This window comes from Papio anubis, chromosome 7, assembly GCF_008728515.1.
Source record: "Papio anubis isolate 15944 chromosome 7, Panubis1.0, whole genome shotgun sequence".
NCBI lineage: Eukaryota > Metazoa > Chordata > Mammalia > Primates > Cercopithecidae > Papio > Papio anubis.
Genome location: NC_044982.1, coordinates 92,592,694 through 92,612,200, shown reverse-complemented (window position 1 = coordinate 92,612,200; position 19,507 = coordinate 92,592,694). Strand labels below are relative to the sequence as shown.

The 19,507-nt window shown below is 49.2% G+C and overlaps 1 protein-coding gene and 1 long non-coding RNA gene across 3 annotated transcripts in view; one reads left to right on the top strand and one right to left on the bottom strand.

Moving 5' to 3' along the window:
- LOC110743723 overlaps positions 1 to 7,723 on the bottom strand; it is a 38,236-nt gene extending 30,513 nt beyond the window's left edge. The window contains exon 1 of the long non-coding RNA XR_002523221.2: positions 7,291 to 7,723. This is a non-coding gene — a long non-coding RNA (uncharacterized LOC110743723). The remainder of the gene's footprint in view (positions 1 to 7,290) is intronic.
- Positions 5,888 to 19,157, top strand: NR2F2 (nuclear receptor subfamily 2 group F member 2). 2 transcript variants are annotated; one of them, XM_009210965.4, is made up of 3 exons: positions 5,888 to 6,690; positions 14,421 to 14,948; positions 17,676 to 19,157. In XM_009210965.4, the coding sequence occupies exons 1-3, from the start codon at positions 6,648 to 6,650 to the stop codon at positions 17,948 to 17,950; spliced, it is 846 nt and encodes a 281-aa protein (XP_009209229.1). In that variant the 5' UTR covers positions 5,888 to 6,647; the 3' UTR covers positions 17,951 to 19,157. The 2 variants fall into 2 exon arrangements, with proteins under 2 accessions (XP_009209229.1, XP_003901468.1); XM_003901419.4 differs by lacking the exon at positions 5,888 to 6,690 and adding an exon at positions 11,147 to 13,011.
- Positions 19,158 to 19,507: the final 350 nt, after the last annotated feature.

Genomic DNA, 19,507 nt, shown 5'->3' with positions numbered 1-19,507 from the left:
CACTTGATACCATTTGATTAATGCTTTTTCTTGACATACCAAAAATTAACTGCCATTTAGAAGATTTCATTACCAGGCTCTTGAGAAAGAGAAAAATGTAGAACCAGACAATAATTCCTCACTCTGTCCACTGCTAAGTATGAACTGATGTCCACATGGCTTTAGATGCCTTTGGAACTTTCTCAGCATGAGTTGCCTTACAATATAATATTGGTATTAAAGGCATGTATAGCCACATCACACTTGATTAAATGGGCAGAGAGCCCCCTTATGCCATCATCTCTAGCTATAGCCTATTCTCCTTTAATTCTTCAATCCATTGAAAAGTAAAATAGACCGAGTAGCATATCCCTGAATTTTTAAATATTTAGGCAAAAGATGCTCACCTTTTATTTAAATGCCCTGCCAAAGCTACCAAACTGCAAAATTGATGATTTACTTTGAAGTGTCTTTCTGTGATTTTGCAAGCCACAAAAGCTCTACCATAGCTAAGTTGCTTCAGCTTGTATTTCAACAATGGTGATTCTAAGGAGCTCATTCAAAACTCCTTTTTGCACTGCCTTCTGCCTTTTTGCCAGTACACATGAGTGACAGCCTCTATCTAGTGCTTGAGTATATGAACCTTTAATCCATCAAGGAACTTCTAACACCATAAGAATATACATACCCACGTGCATACACCTTCATGCATGTAACTATCATACAACTACCCATTAGAATGCCACCAGGTTTGAAACCAGCAGAATATATTTTTCTAATCTCATCCAGATTCTATGGCTGTAATTTGGCTACTGACAAGATTCTAAAATTAGCTTTTATTAAATGAAATAAACCATGTATTTTTTTTTTTTTAGTTTTTTTTTAGTTTTTAAAACTCCCTGCACAGCAATCTACTGTTGTATACATGGTTAGAAATATTTTTTAAATGGACTAGGCGGTCAGTTAAATACAAGAAAATATTTCACTATATTATATTTTCTTATTCCCTAAAGTCCATCTCCATGGAGTGTGCTGCGGGTGATGGATGAGACTTGTCTCTCTGAATGGAAACCTGCTTTCATAGGAAGGGTGGAGGTGGGAGAGGACCAGTGAAGGGCAGAGCTCTAAAATTCTGGCAACTACAGTGAATATACCCTTTCCTCCTTTCTTCCTTCTTCCTTCACTCCCTCCCTCCCTCGCTTCCTTTTTGCTACGTCTCCTTTTGGTAGATTAGTGTAGTTAACCTTCGTTCCGGCCAAGACCAAGAAGGGTTAATGGAGACCCGGCTCCTGACACCCTCCAGGTCAGCTTGGCTTGCGAACTTCCAACGCAGGAGTTAGAGGATTACCGAGGAAGGAATGCGAGGTACCCGATAGCCTCACACCTGAACACGGTCGCTTCAATCCACTGGGATTCATTTAAAAAAATAAATAAATTCTCTTCTGGAAAATGGTTAATTGGATCTGCAGCTATATTTCCTGTTGCACCGAAGAGCCAAGCGGGCAGCCTGGATTGGATCCCTGAAGCTGCCAAGAAAATCGAGTAATTGGAGGGTGGTGTGGGGGTGAACCTTTCTAAATAAATAAACAAACGTAGGTCGCTATCAGTTGCTTTAGGGAGCGCAGATATTTAGGAAAAGGCCAGGAGCGGGAAAAGGAAGAAGAAACGAAAAAGATTCTCCCCTTTTCTTACCTTTCGCCCCTCCTCTCCCCTCCCGAAATTTGCGCCTACTAGATTATTTGCAGCTGTTTCGAACCTCAAGGTTTGTTCACAGTAGCGAGCGAGACTTGCGCTTGGAGAAGTGAAAAGCCATTTTCGCGCCAGGACTTCGCTGCTTGAGTTTGGGGGTTTTGCTCTCCCTCCCAGCAAACTCCCCTCAAAGCCTTGCTAACTTCAACAAGCCCTGCCAGCCTTTACTCCTTGGCCACTTGGGTTCGCAGGACCCAGCCAAAGGCCCCGGATGGGTTTCCATCGCTGGGGGTGGCCTGATACCCCCAAAGCTGAGTTCCCGCCTAGCAGAGGACGCAGACGTCCTGGGGCTTCCTGGGGGGGGGGGGGTCTGTCACCCTGCCCCCTGCCTTCCTACTCGGCCTCAGATGTCGTCCCACCTGCCCACGAGCAGGGAACCTGGAATTCACTCTCCCGGCAGTCCCCAGCGGGTTCTGCCACCCGGCGGCCGCCCCTGACACCAAGTGGGTGGGAGGAAGAGGCAGCTGGAGGGGATGGGCCATTGAGATCTCTTGAAAAATATTAAAAGACAGGATGGGGTAGAGATTTCTCCGGGAGAAAGTTCGAGGGTGCATCGGGTCGCGGCTGGGAGGAGTACCCGAAATGCCAGAAGGAGAAATGCAACCCGTTTAGGCCACACCTTTAATCCCCGAGGCTGTCTGGAGAGACTGCGTGTGGGGGACTTCCCGGGGTTCCCACACCACGCCTGCAATCCACTCCCGCCGCCCCCTGGCCACTGCCACTCGCAGCGAGAAGCCAGTGGCTCCCAAACCCTCGGCCCCGCGGCGGCCCGCGCAACCTTCACCCGGCGCCGGCACCACGAAGCCTGGCCGCAGCGGACTCCCTGCAGCTCGCTGCGCCCTCGCGTCTCCCGTCGAGTAGGGAGGGACTGAGGCCTGAGCCGGGGAGCTCCCTGGCGGTGGTCGGGCCGCCCCCCTTGAGGCCTGCTCCCCCCCTCTCAGCCTCACCAAATCCCTGAAAGCCCAGTCCCCCTTCGTCACCCCGGGGGCTTCTAATCACTCGGTATCGATTTCCCTAACTCTTTTCATCCTGTTGAAGACACATCTTAAAACACTCCAGCCCGGAGTGTGCTCTGGGCTTTATCCACACTAATAAAATGATTTACCCTTCTCTCCGCGCTCTCCTCACAGAGGAAAATCGTTCGAGCCCCGGCTATTTGTGTGTGATCAGTAAATATTTAGTGCGGTGACATCCTCAGCTAGGCTTCGGATCGATTCGGGGCCCACCGGGAGGTGCGCACGGTCCGGGCGGGGCCGCGCCGAGCTCGCCGAGGGGGCTCCTCCCGCCCTCGCCACCGGCCGCTGATTTACGGCCCCTGCAACCAGCTGAGGGGGGCGAAAGCGCGCCTGGAAAATTGGCTTTTCAACCTTTTACTTTTGACATTCAGCCACTTCCCCAGGCTCTAATTCTCGCCCCCACTCCTCCCTCCCGCCCTACTAAGGGGTGCCCTGTGCGCCCTGCGAGCCCTGCCAGCGGCAACGCGCGGCGCTCGCGCCCCCCGGCCCTGGGACCACCTATCACAGCCCTGAGCCGCGACGCGGGGAGGCCCCGGCCCCTGCTATGGGGGTCGCCTCCTTAGAGGAGAGATGCTCTCCGCCCGCCCACACCTCTGAGGGAGGAGAGGGGGTGGAGAAGCCCAGAGCTGCATCAGCTGGACGACAAGCCGCTCTCCCTGCTACCCTTTCTCCGACCCCTCGGCCTTTCCCCTACTCTAGAAACTGATCCTCGACGTCCATCCGGCCGGATGGCGTCGGGTGGGAACGTTACTTTCCTCCCAGAAAAACTCCCCTTTCCTTAGACGAGAAAAAACTCCTAGCTTGGAGGTGTTAGGTGGAGGCCTCCTGCCCTGATATTGGCTGTGAGAGGGCTGCGGCCGTGACACTGTCGGTGTCCCTTGGCCCTCCTGGCCTTCCCCAGGCACAGAAGATTTCATTAGTGCAGGGCCACACCTTGGACCTGGGACATCGTGCAGTAGGCTCGACCTGGAGTAGGGCACTGCAGGGTCCCGCCGCGTCCTATGGGACCCGCTACCTAGGTCTGCTACGTTGCCCGAGTAAGATGTGAGGAATCCCGATCCTCGGACTCCACTACTCTTGGGCCGGGGCTTCGGGCCTGAAAGTCTCCCGCAATGTCGCCCACCTGTTAGCGAGCTTGTTCCCTTCTCACCTGGGGCCCGGGCCTTTGCAATTCTCCTGGGGCCCAAGGAGGAAGAGGCATGACCTTGCTGAGTCTAGGCACCTCTCCAAAATGCTAGCGCCCTCTCCTTTGTCCTACACATGATTTTCTAAACAACCTTATCTGCAGACTATATCTTTATACTAATGCATACTTAATTGGTCCGTCTTGACTGTCCATATAAAACAATTTAATTAGGGTGCTTTCTTGCTTTGGAGAGCAAAGGAAAAAAAAAAAAAACAACAACAACAACAAAAAAAACCCCTGCCCAGTGCTTATTGTATTTAGCACCAATACAGGCAGAAAATGTAGCACAAGTTTTTGGTTGAAAGAGCACCTCTGTGCCCATTGAAGGGCGTTGATCCGAAAAGACAGAAAGGACAAGTAAAATCGATTTGAAGCGACCCTCTCTGTCCCTTTCACACCATTCAGAAACTCCATTCCTTCTAAGACAAAGACCAGCGCCTTGGGAATTCTCAGGGAAAAAGAGGACTCTAGTCCCACAAGCCTAGGGCACTTTTTAAAAAAATCCTCAATATTTCACTGAAAACCCACACTTGATGCTGTGCCCCCCAAGTGTGGGTTCCACAGATGTCCCCTCCAAAGTGCCAAGTTGCAAGGCTGACAAACCCCCTCTCCCCTGCCTGTTTGGCCTTGTGGCCAGGCCAGGACAGCCTTTTAGGGTTAATGTAGCCCTCACCTTTGACCTCCGAGATCGGAGTGGCTGCCAGCACTACAACTCTGGCCAAAGTTAAAAGAAAACCACAACAAAAAATGTTTTCTGCTTCCCAACCCAGGGAAACCAGTTCTGGTTCAGCCGCCTGAGCCACCTTACCCAATAGCAACCACCATCCCTAACTTTTTTTTTTTCCTTCTTTTGCAAAGAACTGCCTGAGCCATCTCTGAAGGAGGGAATTTAAGTTGTCAGGGCTCCATGGCTGAGTTGTGGGTGGGGTGACCTTCTTGGTCCAACTGGTCCTCCATTAGGAACCCCCGAATGCCAGGTTATCCCACTGGTGCCCGAGGTGGGGAAGGCAGTCATCGATCAGAACTGGCAGGAAAGGGAGAAGGGAGAGGAGTGAGATGGGCAGGGAGGGGAGGGAAAAGGCCAGGCTGTGATCACCTTCACCTGCCCTGAGCTCGGCCTTCCTGTTCAACTATTCCTTGACCTTCTGCTGGGGATGAAGGGGGCGGGGGCGAAAGGGAGGGGGCACCCCCCAGTTACACAAGTGGCCTCCTTCTACTAAGAGAATGAGTTCACCTCCTCCCCAGAGGAGCCTCACCATCCATCCACTCAGTATAACTGATGAGACAAACCGCAAGGAAAAACTTCTGTAGCCCATATTTATGGTATTAATGAATAGTTAAAAAAGATTTACACTTCTTATGATCAATATTCTGAGTTATTTTGCTCAAAGTATATAATTACAGTGTCTTCAGAGTTTTCATCATTGTTTGAGGTGGCAAAACCATTTGTAATTTTCATTAGCCAGTAAACATGTAATTAACATTCAGCACTGTGTTTAACTTAATTCCTGTTTAAGACAAGGACAAGAAGCAGCCGAAGAGCGTTAGTTCCATTTGTCAAGTCTGACATACATCTTACCATAACAGTTTCCTAAAATAAAAGATCCGTGTTTCCCCATTATTCTTCTCTTAAAACAAAACAAAACAGAAATCCATTAGTTAAAACTGTATTAAACTGTGAGAGGCAGCATAGTTTATATTCAATTTTCACTAGTTACCGTATTCCTGCTTCCTTTATTCGTTTTGGGGAGTAGAGAAAGGGAGGGGGTGAATCAAGCATTTATTATCTGAAGGCATGGAATGGGGAACCCCTCCCCCCAAAAGAAATAGATTTCCTTCTCAGGAAAGTTCTAGAATGAGGACCGGAAAGGGGGGAGGCAGAAATCCACAGGGGAGAGGGGGAAAAAAATCACTTGGGGAGACTTGAGTTAAAAGTAGAAAATGAGGATTCCAACGGATTCCTAGGAAAAATGTTGCCCTCCTGTCTCAAGTTCTATCTTTGATCCAGGATGAGGGAAGCCTGTCTGCCAGTCTGCGAGGCTGATGCTTTTTCCCCCTCCTCTTCCACCTCTGTTTTTTCCCAACTTGCTTTAGGATTAGCCTCCATCCCTCTCGACCCCAAACAGTGGAATTTGGCTGTGCCTTGGGTCGTCTTGCTTTGCAATATCGCCTATAGTTGTTGGCGATTTTCTGCTGAGGCTGAGCCGTTTGCTCCAGCCTCCGACTAAACTCATTAAGTTGGGAGATTTTTTTCAATTGGACGGGTGTTTTTAAAGTCTCGTCTTTCCAGCCCCAAACAAGGTGTAACAACGCACTCTTCCTTCTAAGGAATGAGATGAGAGACAAGGATCACTCCAGACATCTCCTACCTACGGTTTGGGGTTTTTTTTCTTAAAGGCGAGGCTTGCATTCCTCAGCAGCTATGTACAAAGCTCCCTGAAACCTTGTCTCTCTAAAGTTAGTGTGCAGGGTTTTCCAAGGCTGAGAGAGCCTAATACATGGGGAAGCACTTCCTTGAGGTGGAAGATCTCTCCCTTCACCTTTCCTCTTTTTCCCTGCAGGCTAGTGCCTACTTTTTATCAGTTTGCACAATCGCTTAGATAAACACCGAGGAGGAGATTCTCTTTAATTATCAAAGACACATCTTTTCAGGGGGCCAACAAAGCATTTATTTCACCCGCCAAACTAAAGGAGAGTTATTCCAGTTTAGGAGGAAGATGCAAGCGGTTTGGGATCTTGAACAAGGCAAATATGGTTTTGGTATGTTTACTTACAGTATTTTTTTCTCTCTCTTTCCTTTCTCACTTTTCTCCTTGTGCTGTGTGGGGTTGGGGATGACTTGGGGTTTTTCAAAATATCGGTTTGCTAACGTGTATGAAATGCCGAGGACTGTGGTTTAAGGGGTTCGGGGAAGGGGGGAACAGAGTCAATTCAATGCATTGCCATATTTTATTACATGTGTGTGGTAGGAGAGATGGTGGGGGGAGAGGGGGGAAATACAATTGCAAAGCTGCCAAAATATGATTAAACCGAAGCGTTAAGACTGCGGAGCCTCCTATCTCCTCGTCCTGTCTCCTCAAACTCATTTCCTTCCATAGAACAAACTAAAAACCAGTCCTATAAGCGTGGTTTTCCAAGCAGCAGATGACTCGGTTTTCTAGCAAAGGAGCTGCCAGGCTCGCACTAAGTATAAGAATTTACTGTTCGCTTTGCCTCTGCGCTTCATTTTGCAACCTTGTGCAACTGACAGGCAGGCAGGCAGGGAGGGAGAAAAGCCTAGCCCGGCGCCCTCGGCCACGGTTCGGGTAGGCGAGCGCTCGGTTAAGCTAGGAGGAGAATCGCGACGAGAAGGGTACTCACCATCGGGCGGGGTGGTGGAGCTGGCGTGCGGGTTTCAGGCAAACGTTTACCTTTTTGCTGTCTATTGCAACCGCGCCGGGCTGACTTAAGAAGCAATTCTGTGCTCTGTCCAGAACATTCAAGGAGCGGTTCCTCATTTTAAAAAAAGCCAGCGAGAGAGACGACAGAGACAGAGAGAAAGAAAAAGAGAGGAGGGGGTGAGGGGGACGCACATAAACCCAGTTCAAAAAAAAAAAAAAAAATCACCTCTTCGCCAGTGGCTCGGGAAACGCAGAGGTGGCGAGATCCGAGTACGGTCCAACCAAGCCAGAGCCAATTAATTTTAAATCCTGAAGAATTATTCAGATTAAAATGTACAGAAGTTTCATTCTCCTATGCCTACGTGAGTCCAAAGTCGTTTCCCTTTAAGAGCTCCTTTTCTTTTAAAGTTGAATTTTAGGCAGCCAGGACTCTTACACTAGGGGGCAGACAGATACTGTACTTGCTCCAATCTTAAGCAATTTTTTTCCCTCCCAGCATATGCTCTGATTTAGCACTGTAAATTTTTCAGAGGACCCAACTCTGACAGCCCCTGGTGATTTTCAAAGTACCACAAGCCAGTGGTTAAAAATTGCATTGACTTGGAAGTTCAGAGGGACACAATGGAAGCCCCTTTCCCTATTCATGGAGCTCCAGTGTGGTGGAAGAGAAAAACACACACGGACTAGATTGAGGGAAAGGAGGAATTCAATGAATCCTGGAGGACGGAACTGGTTTCTACTGAGTTCAGAGTTAAACTCGGCATTTGCTGGGCTCTGTATTCATATTGTGATTTAATCTGTAAAGAAATACAGCCCATCAGGCCGCTTTCTGCAAGAAAATTATATTGCTGGGTATTGAGTTTCTTTCTTTTCTTTTTTAGATTAGGGCAAATGTTGTCCCACCTTTCTCTAGGCAAATTAAAGCTTGCCATTCTTCTCATTAAAATAAATTTACATCTGCAAAAAAAGACTGAGTTGGATTTTTAAAAAACAACAATAATATATTGATTTTGTCTTCTCAGAGCTTTTCAACCTTAGACGCACAGCAAGTGAGCATCTCTGGCGAAGACATTTGAAATATTTTTGCCTTTTTTCTTCTCAGTCTGCAGTCTTGTCTCTTCTTCTATGCATTAAAATTAAGTATAATTCATATGGTGATGTTTTTACCCCTTGTAACAGCATTTCATAACTGAATGAGTCTTAAAATGCAGAGTGAAATACCCTGACTTTATGGCAGCCCTGTGATCATTTGCCTAGCAGGCTCCAATTTTTTAAGATATGGTTGGGAAATTCTTCCATTTCAATCTAAGGCCATCAGAGCGTACTTCAAATTCCAAAAATCTCTGAGTGGACTGGGGAAGTTCTTCCTCCTGGATATTGTCCCTTCCCATGTTTGTAAAAGGTAATCTGCTATGGAAGTCTCCTCATTCAGGAGGTGAGATTAAGATTTCCCTATAATCAAATATTTTCATCTTCTATTGAGATGGGAATGCCCATTATATTTCCTATCTCAACCCCAGTCTCATCACATCTCAGCTGAGCTTGTCCCTAATCTACTGACATTTGTAACATTAGCAATTCCTGAATCAAAGAGGTTGAAAGGGAAAACAACAACAACAACCAAAAACCTTCTCCTCTGTAATGATTTCTTTTCCATCCTTCTTATCCTCTTTAGGAGAAAGTTATATTGTGTCTCTAATCAACTTGAAATTCTCAACTTGGCTTCACTCTGTGGCAATCTTATTACACACCAGGTTTATGATAGTTCAGTGTCCACTGTAGGTTTGTTGGGCTTTTTAAAAATTTATTTAACAACTTTCAAATAAACCGAGAACCTGCAGCTTTAGTGAAATACGTGATTTCATCGGAGAAAGAGTGAGGGTTGAGGAGGTTTCAGGAATGAAGCTTAAAAGACTTTTCCTTTCCTAAAAACCGTCCTTATCTGCCCAGATCTTTAGTCCTTACCTCATATTCTGCCTATGTGTGTAAAGAAAATTGAATGTAAAATGTAATCTATACATGTCAATTATATGTATGGTTTATTTTTAAAATATCTTTATCCTGTCAATTTTTTTTTCAGCTACCAAGGATGTTTTCTGTGGTCGTCAATTTACTCTTCATATGTGTTCATTTTTTTCCTGGAGCTCAGCGTCTTTTGTGTAAAATATTTTAATTGTTCACAAAGCTGGTTGGTTTACCGGCATAAGGTTTTCTCTTGGTGCAAAGTGTGTACAAAGGAGACACAATTTTCTTGTATAAATGTGGAATAATGGTAATTCACTAACTGGTCATAATCAAACAACAAGTTTACTGTGTTGGAATATAGTGTGTTCTGAGAGCAATTCTACATGTTTGATGTTTAAAATCAGACACCCTGGAATTCAAAGACACAACTGTCTCAATTATTTTAGCACATGGAGCAGGATGGCAATGGGCTATGAAGTTGTTCTTTTTGCAGTGACTTCTTGAGGTAGAATACGACTTGTGTTTGGTTCTTGTGACCTGTATTAGTATTATTTCCCATTTGGGGTAGAATCTCTGGGTGCGTTTTAATGACTATATGAATGCTTAAAAGGAACTTGAGGAACAGTGAAGTCCGTACTCAACTGTTCTATGACCTAGAAGCATAGTCGGTGAAGTCTTTGTCTGTGTACATTGACAAATGTGCATCTGATACATGTGCGCTTACATGTGTGTACAGAGGGTGTGCACAGGGGAGGCTGGGCGGCTGCCTCGTCCTGTCCATCAGTGGGCAGAGGTCTCTCCCCTCTCACCATGACTGGGTCTGTGGCAGGATGTTGGCTGGACAGTTAGCAAAAACCAGCGAGAGAGGGTAAAGTTGAGGAAAATTGATTTTAATTGCGTCATGACAATGAGGTGAAGTCTACTTCTGCTTCTCAGCATCCGAGATGCTTTATTTGGGCAATTAAAATGTCAGGCCACATACCTGTGAAATGTTAACCCTACAAGGAATATGCAGAAACAGAACGGCTTTTATCCTCTGAAAAGAATATATATATATGTGTGTGTGTGTATACATGTATATATACACACACACATATATATACACACATATATATGTATATATATACACACATATATATGTATATATATACACATGAGCCACCAAACCGAACAAGTGATCAGAGTCAATTAAGAGAAGGGTTTGCCATCACCCGGATTTGGCCAAATCTTTCGTTTGGAAAATGCCTACAAGCTCAGTTCGTGGCACCTTCCCACCCTCACTCCCTACCACTCTGCAAAGAAACCAGGGAACTTTCCTTTGGCATTGTGGGCACTAAGATGCGCCAGGAATCCCGGGTGGTGCGCGAGCGGCGGATTTCATGACATCGCCAAGTTGCGAGAGGCAAAGTCCCCGATTCCATCCAAAGCCTCTCGCGGAGCCTTTAAGAGACGTTAGGCAGGCAAGGCTGGTGCTAGTCTCCCCGCTGGGCGGAGAAACCTCGGGTGCGGGATGTGGGGAGAGCAGAAGCAGCGCTCGCAGGGCCAGCACCGGCCCATCCCCCGCTCGGCGGCAGCGGCGGCGCGGCCACCCCGCCCCCGCCCCCGCCCCCCCAACCCCGCTGGTCCCCTGGTCGCCCTCTTAAGTGCCGCGCCGGCGACGCTACTGCGTTAGGGACTGGGTTGCGCCCGCGGCCGCCATGGCGGGGCCGCCGCAGTCCGGCCAATGACGGCGAGGGGGCGGCGCGCGCGCGCCTGGCCAGGCCAACCCCGGCTGCTGCCTTATAAGGCGCGCCGTCGCCATGGCAACGTGCGCTAAGTTGCAGCAGTCGTGTCAAAGTTCACTATATAGAGAGCTCAGTGAGCTGATCGCGGAGAAGCCACTTCTGCCAGCCCCGGCGCCTATAAATCGCATTCCCTCCCGCGCCCCCCTTTTTAGCATATTTGATCACTTTGATTCTCTGTTCTTTTCTCTCCGCGGTGTGTGTGTGCGTGCGCGCGTGTGTTTTCTTCTCCTCCTCCTCCTCCTCTCTCCGAGTTGCCTCCTTTCTCCGGGTGCCGTGCTGCCTTTTTTCCCCTCTTTCATTCTTTCTCTCCGTCTTTTTCTCCCCCCTCTGCGCACGAAGGATGTGCTTCTAGGTGGTGATCTGCCCTCCTCTCTCTCTTTTATCATTTCTCCCCCGCCGCCGGCGAGTTGACTCTTTCCCTATGTGTGTGAGGCGGCGGCGGCAGCAGCAGCAGCAGCGGCTCCGGCGGCGGCAGCAGCGGCAGCAGCGACTTGAGCGGCGGCGGCGGCGCTAGACGCGGCGGCTCCGGGCCCGACCCGGCGGCTTCGGCGGCGGCTCCGGCGGCAGCGGCGGCCCGGGCGGCCCGCAGGGAACGGCGAGCGGCCTCCACCCAGCGACTGCGGGCAGCGGCGGCCGGAGAGAGCGAGGCGCGCGCCGGACGCCCGGGGCAGGCGGCGGCGGCGGCGGCGGCGGCCCAGCGCCAGGACGACGCTGCGCAGCGCCCGACGCGGACCACTTTCATGCTGATTCCCCCGGACCCGGGCAGCGCTCCGGCCACTCCGCGGGCCGCCGGCCTCCGCCCCGGCCTGCCTGGCTCCCTGGGCGCGCCCGCACCCGGCGCCTCCGATCTCCTAGTCCTCCTGATTTCGATGGCTTTCCTGAATGGCTGACTGTGGGCTGCCCTGGACTTGGCCCCCGGACAGTCGCCTCTCCTCCTCCTCTACCTCCTCCTTCACCACCACCTCCTCTTCCTCCTCCTCCTCCTCTTCCTCCTCCTCCTCCGCCAACTCCTCGGCTGCACACCAGCTCTAAGAGCGAGTGAACGAGAGAGGGAGGGAGAGAGTGAGAGCGAGCGAGATCTTTGGAGAGATTTTTTTTTTTTTTTTTGCCTCCTACTTCTGTCTTGAAGCCAGACAATCGACTTCACCTCTCCCTCCCCTCCCTCTTTCTCCACGTTCTGCTCCCACTCGCTATCCTGTCCCCTTCCCCTCCCCTCCCGGCGGAAAGCCCCCCGAAACCAACAAAGCTGAGCCGAGGGAAACAAACAAAACAAACACACCGGGCCAGACAAGCAATCGACAAAACTTTGCAAAAGCAAAAACAAAAAAGGAAAAACTAACCAACCTCAACCAACCAGCCCCCGAGCCACCTGGGGCTCCCTCCCGCGCCCTCTTGCACCCTCGCACACACAAAAGGCGGCGCGCCGGAGCCCGAGACCCGGGGAGCCGCCGCCGCCCCGCCGCCGCCCGCAGCCAGGGGAGCAGGAAGTCCGGACGCGGCCCCCATAGATATGGCAATGGTAGTCAGCACGTGGCGCGACCCCCAGGACGAGGTGCCCGGCTCACAGGGCAGCCAGGCCTCGCAGGCGCCGCCCGTGCCCGGCCCGCCGCCCGGCGCCCCGCACACGCCACAGACGCCCGGCCAAGGGGGCCCAGCCAGCACGCCAGCCCAGACGGCAGCCGGTGGCCAGGGCGGCCCTGGCGGCCCGGGTAGCGACAAGCAGCAGCAGCAGCAACACATCGAGTGCGTGGTGTGCGGGGACAAGTCGAGCGGCAAGCACTACGGCCAGTTCACGTGCGAGGGCTGCAAGAGCTTCTTCAAGCGCAGCGTGCGGAGGAACCTGAGCTACACGTGCCGCGCCAACCGGAACTGTCCCATCGACCAGCACCATCGCAACCAGTGCCAGTACTGCCGCCTCAAAAAGTGCCTCAAAGTGGGCATGAGACGGGAAGGTATCGGCCTCTCATTTCTCCTTCCCTCGTCCTGGGTCCCGGGGTCCTGGGTACGTTTGGCTAGCCTGCTCTGGGTAAGGACAAGAAGCCCCAAGCTCTTCTCTTCGTATTGCAGCGGAAAGGGGTTTTATACTAGAAGCGAGTTCTGCATTGGAACCCAAACCCCAAATCCGCATGCTTTGGCCGACTGATTTCCTTCTTTACTCTGTCTTTGGGCTGTTTTCATTTGCTTTGCATTGATTGTGAGTTCACTGGAGTCTGCCTTTCTGCAAGGGATGGGGTGTTTGTTGTTGTTGTTGTTGTTTTAAAGCCTAGTTTACTTCTCTCTCTCTCCCCTTGTTTTTCCTGCATGTTCAACATGTCCCTCCCCTTCACCCCTTTCCCCAGCCCCCACCCTCTCAAAAAAAAAAAAAAAAAAAAAAAAAAAACCTTTGCTTGCTTTTTTCCTTTCACTTTTGAAACGAAGAGAGCGCGATAGGAAGTAGGAAAGGGTGGGCGAGGGGCCCTGGGCGGCTGCTTTCGCTCTGCGCGAGTTGGGTCTTTGTGATATAAAATTCGCCGAGCGCCGCGAGCCGTGCTTTGCCAATGGCGCGCTCGGCGCGGGGCGCGGGCTCCGGGTTGGGGCGAGCCAACGCCGGGGTTTCTTTGTGTTTCTGCGAGAGCGACTCTCCAGGTCCGGAGTCAGATAACAGCCTGAGCCCGAGCCTCGCCGGCTTTCCCCGGCCCTTACAGGCCCTGCTCAGGCTCCGCTAGTGCCGGCCGCCTGCTCCCTGCCTCTCCCGGCTTCCTCTCTCCTTAAGCCGGCCTCTCTCTCTCTCCGCCCTCTCCCTCGGTCTCTTTCTCCGAGCACACTGATTAGACAGACGCCAGATCTCCGCTCTCTGCTTGTCTCTCACTGGGGGTTCCCCGCCGGGCTGGGGCTGGGGCTTTGGGGTTTGTGGGAGAGTCGTTCCGGAGTGGCCACAGGCCGTCTGGGGTGAACCCTCGTGCCTTTTGCAAAAGCGTCTCACCCTCCCCCCAGACTCGCCCCTCCCGCTCCCTCTCCTCCAATCAATAAGAAATATCAGCTGTTTAGCAGTAAAGAAGAAAGATGCCCTCAGAATGCTACATCCCGCCCACAGCGCCGGGGACCCCGAGGCAAAGTGGCCAATTCTGGGTCCTCGGTGGACCAGCCCTGAGCGGGCCTCGGAGGCAAGTGTGCCCCTCTGACCCTCAGAGCTCGCCTGGGTGGTGGTTTCAAAGGAATGGTGCCAAAAGCCTGGCGACTCCAGGTCTGTGGCAGGCCTGCCTGGTTCTTGCGCTGCTCAGGGCCTGGGTCAGGTGGGGGTCGGACTGGGGCAGACCCCGCCGGGGAACCTGGGGACTGAGGCTGGTCATTAACTGTGGAGTGTCTCCTTTCCTCCCCGCAGCGGTGCAGAGGGGCAGGATGCCGCCGACCCAGCCGACCCACGGGCAGTTCGCGCTGACCAACGGGGACCCCCTCAACTGCCACTCGTACCTGTCCGGATATATTTCCTTGCTGTTGCGCGCCGAGCCCTATCCCACGTCGCGCTTCGGCAGCCAATGCATGCAGCCCAACAACATCATGGGTATCGAGAACATTTGCGAACTGGCCGCCAGGATGCTCTTCAGCGCCGTCGAGTGGGCCCGGAACATCCCCTTCTTCCCCGACCTGCAGATCACGGACCAGGTGGCCCTGCTTCGCCTCACCTGGAGCGAGCTGTTTGTGTTGAATGCGGCGCAGTGCTCCATGCCCCTCCATGTCGCCCCGCTCCTGGCCGCCGCCGGCCTGCATGCTTCGCCCATGTCCGCCGACCGGGTGGTCGCCTTTATGGACCACATACGGATCTTCCAAGAGCAAGTGGAGAAGCTCAAGGCGCTGCACGTTGACTCAGCCGAGTACAGCTGCCTCAAGGCCATAGTCCTGTTCACCTCAGGTAGGAAGGAGCCCTGTCTTCTCGTGCCCACGGACTCCTAGCCCAGAGTGGGGGCCCAGAGAACTTGGGAGTCCCCAGGGCAAACCCATACTGCTCCTTGAAAGGCCAAACTGTTGAGTGCAACTTGAAGTGGGAACTTTGTATAGCTGTTGGCCACCACCAGGCCTGTCCTGGGGAGAGGAGAGGAAGGCTGGACTGCAGGAAGGATGCTTCAGATAGATTCCCCAAATGGGCCATAGGGCAGTCTCTGCTGCCTAGTTCCCCTACCTGCAGTATCCAGATTGGGATGCCCTCTCCTCTTCCCTTTCCTGAGCCCAGGCCCCCTGGGCCTGCTGGGCCCCAGGGAATCTTTTCAAGACCTGGGTTTTCTCTAACACCCTGGCTGGGCCTCCAGGAGATGCCCCTGGGCACTGGAGCAGCCCTGACAGTGTCTCTACAGGGGCAAGTTTGCCCCTGCAGGGGAAAAGTTTGCCTGCTAACTCAGTAGGAGTTGGAGCTCCAGGCAAATCCAACCTGAGGGCAGCAATTTTCAAAAACATATTCTTATTGAAATAATGCAGACTGCCAGGAGAGGGGAAAAGATCTGTCAGGAAGGGGGCAAGAGGAGGAAAGGGACTGTCATAACTCTTTAGAATGTCTGCAGGAGGTTGAAGACTCTGGCCTCTTGCTTCCCCTGCCCAAGCAAACACTTAAGGCAATTTTCAAACAACCCAAAGTGTATGCCAACTTGGGCTGGATATGGATGTTGCTAGAGATATAAAACCATCATTGACTGCATTATGCAATCTAATTAGTTTGCATGTAGTTTAACCTGTGTGAGTAATAGATCTGATATTAATTAACTCTTGAGGCAAAATGATTTTTGAAAGTGTCTGGCTTTCCATTTTGGGCCACACCTGAGCTTTTTGGCTGCCTCCAGGTTGAGTTCAGCATAGCCCAGGTGGATGGAAATCACCAACCCCTTTTCACATTCTTGTACTAAGTTGTCAGCTGATCCCTTTGTCATGGCTGAGAGGGGAAAGGGGTTCCCGATTAAGAATAACAAACATTTGGACATTAGCAGGGATTGGAACCTAGTCACCCACTACGATATTTTAAGCTTGTAACAGGAAACGAGGAGTAATGTGTAGTTTATGTGGCAAACATAAAGGAGGTCCACAATCTCTTCTTTATTTGAAAGAAGTCTGGGGAACTAAGTCATCAGCTGAACGGCTTGCAGGTTCTGAGTCTTCAAACTGCTAAGTCTTGTACATTGCTGCTTTCCACATAAAATCTCCCCGCACAGCCACCCCAAATTCTGCCTTTGGAAGTCCTTAGGTAATCAATTAAAGGCCAGTGTCTGGGCAGGGAAGCTGTTTGCAGAGGTTTGGATAGGGATTATTTTTCTCGAGAGCCCCTCATATCTAGAACGTTTGCCTGCTGCAGATATGCAGGCAAGATATTTCCCTACCTCATAGCCACCTTCATCCCTGTCCCACAACACAACACCCAGCCCACCTTCTTGGATGATGGAGGTAGTAGTTAATTTCTTGATACCATTGCTAGCTCTTAGCCTTACCCTTGGTCTTTCAAGGAAAAAAAAAATGCCTGTTACTGTCATTAACAGTTTAATTTATGACTATTTGCAAAATGTGGAGGCCTGTGTGGAGAATGCAAATTGCCTCACAAAGAGATAAAGGTTCCTGTTATCTGATTCAGAGGGAGACACACAGTTCCGAGGATGCAGAGGGAAGGAGTCCTATGCAAACAGATCTTTTAGTTCCTGTCCACAGACACCTCTACATTCTGTAGACATGCAGAGTCCTAGATATACATATGAGGAGGTTGCATGTGTGTTCTGGTTCTTGGGGTGGAGGTGGTGGTGCTGATTTTCGAATATCTGTTTTAATGATTCACAATATGCATGTGTTAACCCCAGTCTTGTCTGGGGAGCCCTGAAAGGTCAGGTCACAACCTGAACCGCCTTTACCAAGAAGCTTCTCATTTCAAAGGCACTTATTGTATTTTCACATATCAAAAAAGAAGAGTGTTTTCCTGAAGATAACAGGGAGGGGGGATGCTTCTTGGAGGGACCTGGGTTTTAAAAAATAAAGGGGGGTGGGAGAAAAAGGGAGAGAGAAGAAAAGGGGGAAAAAGAAACAGCTCAAATGAACAGAGAGATCACAGTTTGCATGGCTGCCCTTCAATAGGCTAAACTGACAAGATCAGTTTTAAAGGGCCACTTAAATCAGTTTCAAAGACTGGAGAAAAATGAGTCGCCCTCTTTGGGGAGAATCTGAGGCTGGATCGTGGACGCCATTACTCGGGACTGGGCCAGGTTGTCCACTCCCAACCCCCACAAACCCCTATATAATTATAAGCCAAACTATTATTTACAGAGGAGGAGGGGAAAGAGTGCTGGTAGTTTTGGTTTCTTCTGTTTACTGACTTGGGCCAGATAGACCCAATGCACTTTTGCTTGGGCCTCTCAATGACCCAGGCTAAGGACTCAGGCAGTGAAAGCCTCTAGCACACTGAGCTATGTTTTATTTTAAAGCAAACACTTCTTCAGGACCATCTCTTGCTCTTTCTCCTTAAGTTTTCAGTACATAGACATTTGCTCCAACTCCGGTTGGGGCAGTTTGACAGAGCTCTGTGCACACACCTCATGTGACCCAATTCAAACCTCTTAATCTGATGACTGAATTCTTCTTCTTCTTCTTCTTCTGTTTTTAAACTTTCTTCCAGATGCCTGTGGTCTCTCTGATGTAGCCCATGTGGAAAGCTTGCAGGAAAAGTCTCAGTGTGCTTTGGAAGAATACGTTAGGAGCCAGTACCCCAACCAGCCGACGCGATTCGGAAAGCTTTTGCTTCGCCTCCCTTCCCTCCGCACCGTCTCCTCCTCAGTCATAGAGCAATTGTTTTTCGTCCGTTTGGTAGGTAAAACCCCCATCGAAACCCTCATCCGGGATATGTTACTGTCCGGCAGCAGTTTTAACTGGCCGTATATGGCAATTCAATAAATAAATAAAATAAGAAGGGGGAGTGAAACAGAGAAAGAAAAGGCAAAAGACTGGTTTGTTTGCTTAATTTCCTTCTGTTAAGAAAGGATATAAAAGGATGTTACAAGTTTGCTAAAAGAAGAGAGGGGAAGAATGTAATGGACTGTGAATTTCAAAAAAAAAAAAAAAAGACTGTCAAATGAACTTTTACAGAATGCATTAAAAAAAAAACAAAAAAACTCCTGTGTCGGTCAGAACAACTTGCTACTTATCATTTTTGTATAAAAAGGAAATTAGTCTTTTTCTTTTTTTGCTAAATTTTTGAAAAACATTGCTAAAAGTGCATTTAAGGAGATTGGGAGAAAATTAGCAGAATGGAGAAAGTAAGTCTTTTTTTTTTTTTTTTCCAAATTATTAATTGTCCTGTGTCTATGTACCTCTAGCTGTTCTTTTTTGTACTTTTCTGGTTCCAAACCAGTTTATTCTGTGGTTCTATAATAAGTTTTGATATAATCTTGGCTTCTTAAAAACTGTGTATCATTAAAATATATGTTCTGCAAGAATTAAAACTGAGTCCATGAAAATATCATAGGAAGACATAAAACTTTAAAAGGCAACTCAAAGATGATGGAAACGCACTTACAAGTGGTGACCAAAAATTTTAGGTGAAGTTGAGCACTCTAATTAGAGAACTGGAGGAACCACATATAACACTTAACTTCCCCTACCCTGCCCCTCCCCAAAAGACACCATGACAAACCTAGCTTTTAAAAAATATTTTAAGAAAGAGAATGAACTGTGGAATTTATTGGCAGCCAAGGAATGTGTCCAAGACACATGCTGAGGTTTTGAATAAAAAGTGAACTTTTGTAATTTGAATTGGGTCCCGCTTAGTTCTTGAATTGTTATGAAAATCCTATATCTGTTTGTATATTTGCAAACCCTTTGTATTATAATTGTTGATATTTTTCCCTTTTTAAAAAATACCATTGAAATCAGCATGACAAAAATAACACTGTTGGCACTTATAGGTAACGTGATTGATTCAGTATCTTAGAGTTTACAGTTTGTGTTTTAAAAAAACTGAAGGTTTTTTTTTTTTTAAGTGCAACATTTCTGTATACTGTAAAAGTTATAATAACTGAACTGTTTGGTCGAGTCTTTGTGTGTTATATTCCAAGGAAAATTGAAAGTATTCAGAAATTAAAATATTATTTGATATCTGAAATCTGGCTGTCCCCACTCACTGTCTTTACATCTAGAAGAGCCCCTGTGAGCTCTCGCTTAGCTGGCCGGGCGGGGGGCAGTGGGGGGGGGGTATTTGTTTACTCCCCTCAGTCAGTTTGTTCAAAGGTGGACTAGTGTATTTGCCTGTTTAATTTGGGTGTGTGTGTGGGTGGGGGGGAGCTGAAGTTAATGGTTTATCTATGGTTTAGGAAGTGCCATACTGATATAGTAAACCACCCCCATTCACCTAATCCTCCTTTTAATTAAAAATGGATTTTCCAGGAAAAAAAAAAAGGCCCTTATATTTGTCACACTTAAGTGCCTGCTTAGGGAAGGTATTGTGAAAAAGTA